Here is a 9,185-nt window from a genome sequence, read left to right as displayed (position 1 = left end):
AAAAAAAAAAAAAAAAGAGTAGAGACCTGGGTTTGGCCTCAGGGGTGAGTCACCAGGCCCAGCCTGTGATGTTTTGACTATGGGTGGGTCTGTGGCTACTGCTGGGGGTTTAGGGGGTGTCTCTCTACAGGGCTGAGGCTTTCTCCAGGCTGTGACTCTGTTTGTGTCCTCAAAGGCACACATGTACTAATGGCTGAGTGCTGCCAGAGGACGAGGACTCTGGGGCTGGAGGTGCTTCTGGCAGCCAGCCCAAGTGTCCTTTCCACTGTGTGTCTGTGAGGTGGTGTATTCCTTAAGTGTGACAGCGTCTGTACTCTGCAGGCTCTAACTGTGGAGGCATTCCGAGTGGGCAATGGACAGCTCTCAGGTGTGCCCCTGGGGAGAGGTCAGGGCTGTGTTTCCAGTTCAAGTGTCTCGCTGGGTGAGTGGAGCCGACACTCCTCTGGGTGTGCCTCTGAGGGCAGGGTCTATGTCTCTCCCACTATTGTATTCTCAACCTCAAGGACGATGCCTGGTAGAGAGGAAACCTCAACACACATTTGGCAGACGAGAATCTCCATAACAGAGTTCTGGAGAGTTTCAGAGGATGTGCTCCTCCCAGAAGACCCTTGAGCTTCCTCCCTTCCTCCCAAGTATCTGTGTGTGAAGGATGACGTTTCTGCGTGTGACTGCTGCAGTCCATTGTGCTTCCAGTGTGTTTGTGTCTCCTCCTGGGTGTTGTGTTTATGCACATGTGAGTGTGAGCCAGTTTTCTCTCTGGGTTTGTTGTCTACAACTGTCTTTCTGGTTATCATCTCTCTGGTGAGTGTCTGAATTCCAGAAGAGGGGTCTGTTTTCCTTTGGGTGTCTCTGCAAATGTGTGTATGTTGTGAGATTAAGTCTCAGTAAGGGGGTCTGTTTCTTGTCTCTCTGGGTGTTGGTCTGAGTGACAAGGACAGCCTATAGGTGTGAGTTTGTCCCTACACCTTATGTTATGTTTCTGAGGGGTCTCTGCTCCTGCCCAAAGGGACCAATATTCCATGCTGCATGGACAGTTGCCCTGGGATGGTGTTTCTAAGAATTGTTTAGTCAAGGTATGTGTGACATCTCTTGGGCTCTGATTGGGTGTCACCTGGCTTTGTTTAGTCCATCTTGGCCAGTGCCGCTGCACTCCTGGGTATATATCTGAGTGAGTGGGTTTGAGCATGTGGGGTTCTGAGGCATCTAAGAGAATTTCCCAGCCTAGAGTGTGTCTCTGTGGATGCAGGTCCTGCCTGCTGTGGCACTAACCTGAGGGGTCTCTGGCCCCAGCTCCAGGGTATATGTGTCTCTATTTCTAGGCACATGAGCCTATAATAGGTATGTGGGGCCTGGCTGTGTTTCTGAATGGGGGCCAGGGAGCTGTGTGTGTTCATGAGCATGGGTATGTGTGAGAGACTTTGTGGATACGTGTCGGTCACAAGCCTGTGACAGCTTCCCTGATCTCTTGCTGAAGACCCTTCCCAGGCCATAAGCTCCAGACTCTACTGCCCACGCCTACCTGTCACCCCAAATCTAGACCCCAACTTGAGGCATGAGGGAAAAGCTAAACCGTCCTCCCCCACGAGGCGGGTCTGATCTTTCCCCAGGTCGGCGGCACAGTCCCCCCCCCATGCAGCCCCCAAACTTGAAGGAACTGGGCAGCAGGCCAGGGTTTTCACATGCAGATCCCAAGACCTCCTTACCTCGGACAAAAACGATCTGCTCAGCGCGGCCTGTGCCTACAGCATTGGTGACCGTGCAGATAAAGGTAGTGTTGACCAGTGTGTCCACTGAGTGGATGATCAGCTGGGGGCCCTGGGCCACTGCTGAGGCTGGGAAGACACCTGAAGTCCTGGAGGGGTGTGAGGTCAGATGAGGGGAATGTTAGGTTGACAGTGAGCACAGGTCTGGTTCCTGATAACACACCCCTTAGGAGCCACACTCTAGGGACCTAACTTACCCCTGGAGACCCCAAACTCCCAGACTGCAAACTCCCTCCGTCCTGGGCTCAGAAGTTCAGGCCCCCAGGCAGGACCTCCTTCTTCAGATGCAGGGGTCTAGCTGTAGCCCTTCCTCTCTTAGATCAGGAGTCTGGACCCCCAACCCCTCCTCCCTCAGACCCAGGGGTCCAGACCCCAGCCCCTCCTCCCTCAGATGCAGGAGTCTGGGTCCACAGGACTCACGTGCTCCAGTCATAGCCCGTGGGTGCTGGGTTGCTGCGGACATCGCAGTTTAGGGTGGCCTCACCACGGCCAATGTACCAGTTGTCATCATAACCAGAGATGGAGACCTCAGGTGGATCTGGGGGAAGTGAGGTGAGGATTGGTTTAGCAAGGGGAGAATCTCAGACAATCAGAAGCTTAAAGAAATGGAAGGTGGTGCCTGTGGCTCAAAGGAATAGGGCGCCAGCCTCATATACTGGAGGTGGTGGGTTCAAACCTGACCCTGGCCAAAAACTGAAAAAAAAAAAAAAAAGAAAGAAATGGGGTGGGCTGGCAAGAGGTGGCCTAGGCTGAAGCCTGTATAGACATTGTCCTGGGAAATCACTATGGATAATTTAGAGGGAGTTATCATTCACGCAGACAGTGCCTGAGGGAGCCAGTGCAGATAAATCACACAGACAATGCTCAAGACATCTGTATGAGGGATACTGCCTGCAGCAGGCAGCAGCTAGTGTATACTGGGCTTGGGGAATCTGGGCACACAAAGGTCCTGCCTGGGGAGCTAGTGCAGACCACACTGAGCTAGGGTACGACAGTTAGGACAGTGACAGGAGAGCTGGCTATATTTGACAGGCAGGTAAAGAGTGCTGGGGACGGTCTCTGTGGGTAACATTAGGGGGTTGCCAGTATAAACATATTCTGGAACCAACAGGGTCCAGAGGGACCAATGTCAATAATATTGTGGAACAGGGATTGATGTAGAAACCCCAGGAGAGTCAGTACTGTCAGTGTCCAGGAAAGCGTATTTAGACAGTATGGGAAAGTGTGTAGACAATGTTAGGTTGGGCAGTGTAGACTATGGCCCAGGTGGTTGACATAGACAGTTAGGGAACAGCATCAACCAGGGGACATGGAAGCCAGAAAACACAGTGTTGGGGATAGCTGTTGGCTGGTAAACCAGTTCCATGGGGAAGAAAAAATCCCTAAATTGTAGTGTTTGCCAATTTCCTTGGTGTAAATATTCCACCATGATTAATTTCAAATGACCAACAAGACTTTACTGGATGTAGAGTTGGAAAGAAATGTACACAGTTAGCTCTTGCAAGCCCATCCCAGCTTATCACAGATTGGGAGCAGCATGGCAAGAGCCCAGTGCAGCCAGAGTAGACAATGAGGGGAAGTATGTAGATGTTGCCTGCAGATGCCAGTGTAGACAATGGGCAGGAAGGCAGGGAAGAATTTGGCCCAAGGGAACCAATATAGACAGTATTCAGGTACACTGTAAACAGTGCGCCAGAGAAGTCAGTGTAGGCAGAATTGGTGGGGGTGGGGTCACCTCCTGGTGCACTCACAGCGCACGGAAAGGATCACAGGCAGTAGGACTGGCTCCTTGAAGCTCTCATGTTCCACTTTGCAGGTGATCTTGGCACCATCTGCTTGGCCCAAGGGTGCCAAGGTGAAGCGGCTGGTGACGGTGACTGTGCCAGGCTGGGGTCCTGGCCCCTGACTCTCTCTGGCCTCCCCATCCAGGGGCGACAACCAGGAGATTCGGGCAGGGGGGCGGCCTCCTGTGGAGACGCAGCGAGCCACAGGTACGGGGTCTAGGCTGAGCGTGACTTCCTGTGCCTCAGCGTGGTTCTGGGGCTCGGCTGGGGAGAGGATCAGAGAGAGTGTGTCACTCCTTGCCTGTGATCATGCAGCAAATATCTTGGCAGCGGAGCAGAGCAGTTAGGCCCCAATTGCCTGGGTGGAAATCCCAGCTCTGCTGCTTAGAGGTTGGGTGGCTCTAAGCAAGTCATTTTGTAACTCTGTACCTCAGTTTCCTCTTTTGCAAAGTGGGGATAATAAAAGTTCCCAACCCATAGGATTACTGTATGGATTAAATAAATTGATATATAAATATAAAATGAGTAGGCCAGGCGTGATGGCTCACACCTGCAATCCTAGCACTTTGGGAGGCCGAGGCAGGAGGATGACTAGAGGCAACATAGAGAGACCCTGTCTCTATTAAATAAATTAAACAAATGCAAAAAAAAAAAAAAAAAAAACAGGCCAAAGCTGAATAATGTGGTTCAAAGGACCAGCTGAACAAGAGGCCCCTGCTTCTTTTCCTGTAATCACCATTAGATTGTGTTACCGGAAGTGTGATAAAGGTGACAGAGATTAGCAAAGTTGGTCTTTTGCCCTTTTCACCCCATCCTCCAAGAAAACATGGAAAAATATTAGGGGTAAAAAAACGAAAACAGACCTCCAAGAGGAAGAGCAACTCACATGTACAGCTGTGTGTCCCTAACCCAGACTGTCCCTTGAGCTCCCAGAGTGGAGGTTCCAGTTGCCTTCTGGATCTGTCCTCTGCATATCTCCTGAGCATCTCCTCCACATAGTATGACCTTCTTCCTCTCCTTGTCCACCAACATCTTCCCTGACCACTCCTGAGCATCCCAAAGGCCTGTCTGCAGGAACCCCACCCCGCGACCTTCCCAGCTGTCCCCAGTGAGAATGATGTTCCAGAGCTGAAGCCCACCACTTCCCTTCGGGTGCCTCTAAGCACTTCCATCCCTGCTCCCACTTAATTTGGGGTCTGAGTGACTGTGCCTGGGGTTTCCAGCCTCCTTCAGACCCTGCCCAAGCCTCTCTTCATCAATGGCACTGCCTTGACCTTGGTCTGGTCTCCCCCTGTTAGTGGCTCACCCATCATGAAGGCAGAGGCTTGGCCATTTTATTCTCTGCTCCTACCCCAGTGCCTAGGAGGCCTGGTGTGTAGTAGATGTCCTTAAACTCTCTTGAACAGGACAAATGACTGCACAGGAGAGACTTTGTGAGGGGAGGGGAGAAGAGCTGTGCTTTGCTTTATGGAAAACAACTGTGGGCCAGATGCGGTGGCTCATGGATATAATCCTAGCACTCTGGGAGGCTGAGGCAGGGGGGTTTGAGACCAGCCTGAGTAAAAGTGATACCCCGTCTTCCCTGTATCTTCCTCATTTAACCAAGTGGCCATTCTAGTCATCCTTCTACTAAAGCCCGAAAGCTGGAGGTCCTTTCTGATCCTGATCCTCTTTCCTCCCAACCCACGGAAAAGCCCATGGCCTACTATCTCCTAAAGCATCTCTATACCACCCACTTACCCCTGCCATGTCCCTCTTCTTCTTTTTTTTTTTTTTCTTTTTCTTCCATGTCCCTCTTCTAAGCCAGTGTCTTCCCTCACCTAGAATGCCTGCTTCGTCCTGTGTCCACCCTCCGGTGGCTCCTCACATAGCTGCCAGTCATCTTTTTATAATGCCAACAATCAGACCAGGTGCCTCATGTGGGCTGACACCTCTGTGGCTCCTAAAGGTGCTGTGATTCAAATCCAACCTCCTTTCCTCCACCTGTGAGGGCTACATTGGGGACTACTCAGCCCCTGCCTATTCTCACCAGTCTCCTTTCCATTCCTGGGGCACGCCACCCTCATGCCCATCACCCAGCTGTACTGTCCCCTCTGCGTACAGATGGCTCCTTCTTACCCTTCTAGACTTGACTGAGACCTTCCCTGGCCATTCTATCTACATTAGGTCACTAGGACACTTACTTTTTAGCCATTACCTCCTGCCCAGACTTCTGCAGTTGCTTCCCTGTGGTCTCCTGGCTTCCACGCTCACCCTGGTCTCTCCCACCACCCCCCCCCCCAACTGGCAGGAGCCTGTGAAAACTCAAGCCAGGTTACATCTCTCTGTTGCTCAGAACCTTCCATGGCTCTCACTTTCCCAGGACAAAAGCCAAAGTCTTCACGTTGTCCAAGGAGTTGACATGATCTGCTCCCCATCACCTCTTCAATATCTGCAGGGCCCCCTCCCCTCCTTCCAGTTTTGGTTCAAGTATCACCAGACCCCCTGCTAAAACTGCAACCTGCCCCCTCCTACTTGTATACCACCTATAACTGCCTGACTTACTCCTTTATTTTTCTTATGTATTTTCTCTCTCATGTCCCCTTACTGCAATGAAAGTCCCAGAAAGGCAGGGAGTTCTTACTGCCCCTTCCCTGGATCAGGGCCTGGCACACAGTAGATGCCCAGTAAATACCTGTTAAAAGAACACCCTCATGGGCGGCACCTGTGGCTCACTGGGTAAGGCGCCAGCCCCATTTACCGAGGTTGGTGGATTCAAACCTAGCCTGGCTAGCTAAAACAGCAATGAGAATTGCAACAAAAAATAGCCGGGCGTTGTGGCGGGCACCTGTAGTCCCAGCTACTTGGGAGGCTGAGGCAAGAGAACCACTTAAGCCCAAGAGTTAGAGGTTGCTGTGAGCTGTGATGCCATGGCACTCTACCCAGGGTGACAAAGTGAGACTCTGTCTCAAAAAAAAAAAAAAAAAAAAAAAAAAAAAAAAAAAAGGAACACCCTATTGCCTGCTGTGTCCCCAGCACATAGAAGAGCATCTGGCATGCGGTAGGTGCTTAATGAACATTTGCCGACTGACTGAAAGACCACAGAGAAGGTCGACCTCATAGCTGAAGCTGGGAGAGACACAGACCCACAACGGGGCGCTCCCACATTGTACCCCGGGCTGCTCACCTATGGCTCTGAGCCAGGTCACCCCATTAAGTGAGCCCTTAGGGAAGGTGGCAAATTCACAGGTGTAGTTGCCTTCATCCTCTACTGTCAGCCCCTGGAGAGCCAGCGTAGCGTCCCGAAGCTCCATCTTGGTGCCTTGCCCATTCCTGGTGTTCTGCCCAGCGGCAACAAAGGACAGCCGCTCACTGCCTGGCTGTGGGCTGGGGAAACTGGCACCAAACTTAGGGTGGAAGGTGGCCACATTCTGGCTGACTCCAGCTGCATCCAGACGCTGCCAAATCACCAGTGAAACTTCCACTTTGGGGGTGGGTGGCAGCAGGTGGCATGGAAGCTCGACAGTGCTCCCCACAAAGCCTAGTACCTCAGGTGGCACTTGAACATCCTGGGCTCCTGGAGAGAGGAAAGAGAAAGGTCAGGTGGGGGAAAGATCCAGAGACCTCTAGGCCAGGCAGGACCATCACCCAAATGCAATGCAGGCATCTTTACAGGATCCTAATTCCAAATAGCACTTTGGGGCTGAGTTAGGTGGCTCATACCTACAATCCTTGTACTTTGGGAGACCAGGAGTTCAAGACCAGTCTGTACAAGAGCAAGACCCGGTCTCTACTAAAAATAGAAAAACTAGCCTGATGTTATGGTGGGTGCCTGTAGTCCCAGCTACTTGGGAGGCTAAGGCAAGAGAATCTCTTGAGCCCCAGGTGTGCTGTGAGATAGGCTGGTGCCATGGCACTCTACCCATGGTGACAGTGAGACTCTGCCCCCCATAAGACAAAATACCTTGTGTTTTCAAGGTTTATCCCTTTATAGCATGTACTAGGGCTTCCTCCCTCTTTAAGCCTGAATAATATTCCACTGCAGGGATGGACCACATTTTGTTTATCCTTCAAACGCTGAGGGACATTTGGGTTGTTTCCACTTCTTGGCTCTGATGAATAAAGGTGCTACATGTTTTTGTGTGAATGTACATCCACTTGTTCTTTGTTTTTCTCATTTTTAATAATTAAAACAGGATCAAGGATGAATGTTTCTCTGCTGTGTAAGGCAGCACAGACTTCAGGGGTTCAAATCCTGGCCCTGCCCCAGCCTGGCTGTGTGACCTTGCACAAGTCACTTAACTGGTCTGTGTATGCTTTCCCCAGCTGTAAAATGAGGATAATAACAGAGCTCACTTCCCTAGGGCTGTTAAAAGAATTAAAGAATATTTGTAGAGCATTTAGCAAAGGGCCACAGGAAATGTGAGATGAGTGCTTATTAAGTAAACACATGAGGTCAGTATAATTACAAGTGGACCCTGACACTCAGCCTCGAGGTGAGGAACAACCAAGGGTCAAGCCCACACCTCATCTCAAGGGCACTGCTGCCCAGCTCTGTTTGACGGAGACAGTAGGGGTGGGGACTGTGTATGGGCCCCTGGCCTCACATACACAGGAAACCAGGGAACATTACCAGGTGACCATCTAATGAAGCATCTCCGGTAGAAGGCAATCCCTTGGGTGGGGATGGTCCGTGGGTGAGAAGCCATCAGTGAAGGCCCAAGTGTGACACATCACCTCCACACAAGTCCCACAACTCATCATACCTAAGTGTGCCACTTTGGGGGAAAATGAGGCTTTTGCCCGCTGGAGAGCCTGCCACACAAAGAGTGATGAACCCCTGCTGGCTCTGTCCCTTGAGGAAAGAAAAATAGCTCACAGCAGTCTGAGCTATGCAAAATTTATCAGGTCCAGAGAGGCAGAGGTATGGGACTTCCATTCAGCAAACCAACCCCCCACCAATGCTAGGGGCAACTGGTTAAAGGCATTTTTATTCCTGACTAGCTGCCTCAGCCATTATTTTTAGTTTCCTAGAATTTGTGAAACAAATAGCCAATCAAGGCTTGGCGTCTGTGGCTCAGTGAGTAGGGCGCTGTCCACATACACCAGAGGTGGCAGGTTTGAGCCTGGCCTGGGCCTGCTAAACAACAATGCCAACTGCAACAACAAGAACAACAAAATTAGCTGAGTGCTGTGGCAGGTGCCTGTAGTCCTAGCTACATTTTTAATAATTAAAACTGGCTGAGGCAAGAGAATCACTTAAGCCCAAGAGATGGAGGTTGCTGTGAGCTGTGATGCCATAGCACTCTACCAAGGGTGACATAGTGAGACTCTGCCTGACAAAAAAAAGAAGCCAATCAATAGCTTATGTTATTCTGGCTGGGGACAGTGGCTCACACTTGTAATCCTAGCACTCTGGGAGGACAAGGCCAGAGGATCGCTTAAGCTCAGGAGTTTGAGACCAGCCTGAACAAGAGTGAGATACCGTCTCTACTAAAAACAGAAAAACTACCCAGGCATTGTGGTGGGTACCTGTAGTCCCAGCTACTTGGGAGACTGAGGCAAGAGGATCTCTTAAGCCTAACAGTTTGAGGTTGCTGTGAGGTAAGATGACGCCATGGCACTCTACCCACAGCAAAAGAGTGAGTCTCTGTCTCCA

The 9,185-nt window shown here is 51.0% G+C and overlaps 1 protein-coding gene across 2 annotated transcripts in view; it reads right to left on the bottom strand.

Moving 5' to 3' along the window:
• NECTIN2 (nectin cell adhesion molecule 2) overlaps window positions 1-9,185 on the bottom strand; it is a 31,473-nt gene that overhangs the window by 11,810 nt on the left and 10,478 nt on the right. For both annotated transcript variants that reach the window (XM_012811186.2, XM_012811187.2), the window contains exons 2-5: window positions 6,714-7,103; window positions 3,515-3,811; window positions 2,184-2,301; window positions 1,704-1,852 (exon numbers count right to left, since the gene is read on the bottom strand). In XM_012811186.2, the coding sequence (XP_012666640.1) occupies window positions 1,704-1,852; window positions 2,184-2,301; window positions 3,515-3,811; window positions 6,714-7,103 (954 nt within the window). The remainder of the gene's footprint in view (window positions 1-1,703; window positions 1,853-2,183; window positions 2,302-3,514; window positions 3,812-6,713; window positions 7,104-9,185) is intronic.

This window comes from Otolemur garnettii, unplaced genomic scaffold (assembly GCF_000181295.1).
Source record: "Otolemur garnettii isolate 467f Iridium unplaced genomic scaffold, OtoGar3 scaffold00152, whole genome shotgun sequence".
Taxonomy (NCBI): domain Eukaryota; kingdom Metazoa; phylum Chordata; class Mammalia; order Primates; family Galagidae; genus Otolemur; species Otolemur garnettii.
Note: the sequence above shows the minus strand (reverse complement) of the source record. Positions and strands in the feature narration are given on the sequence as shown.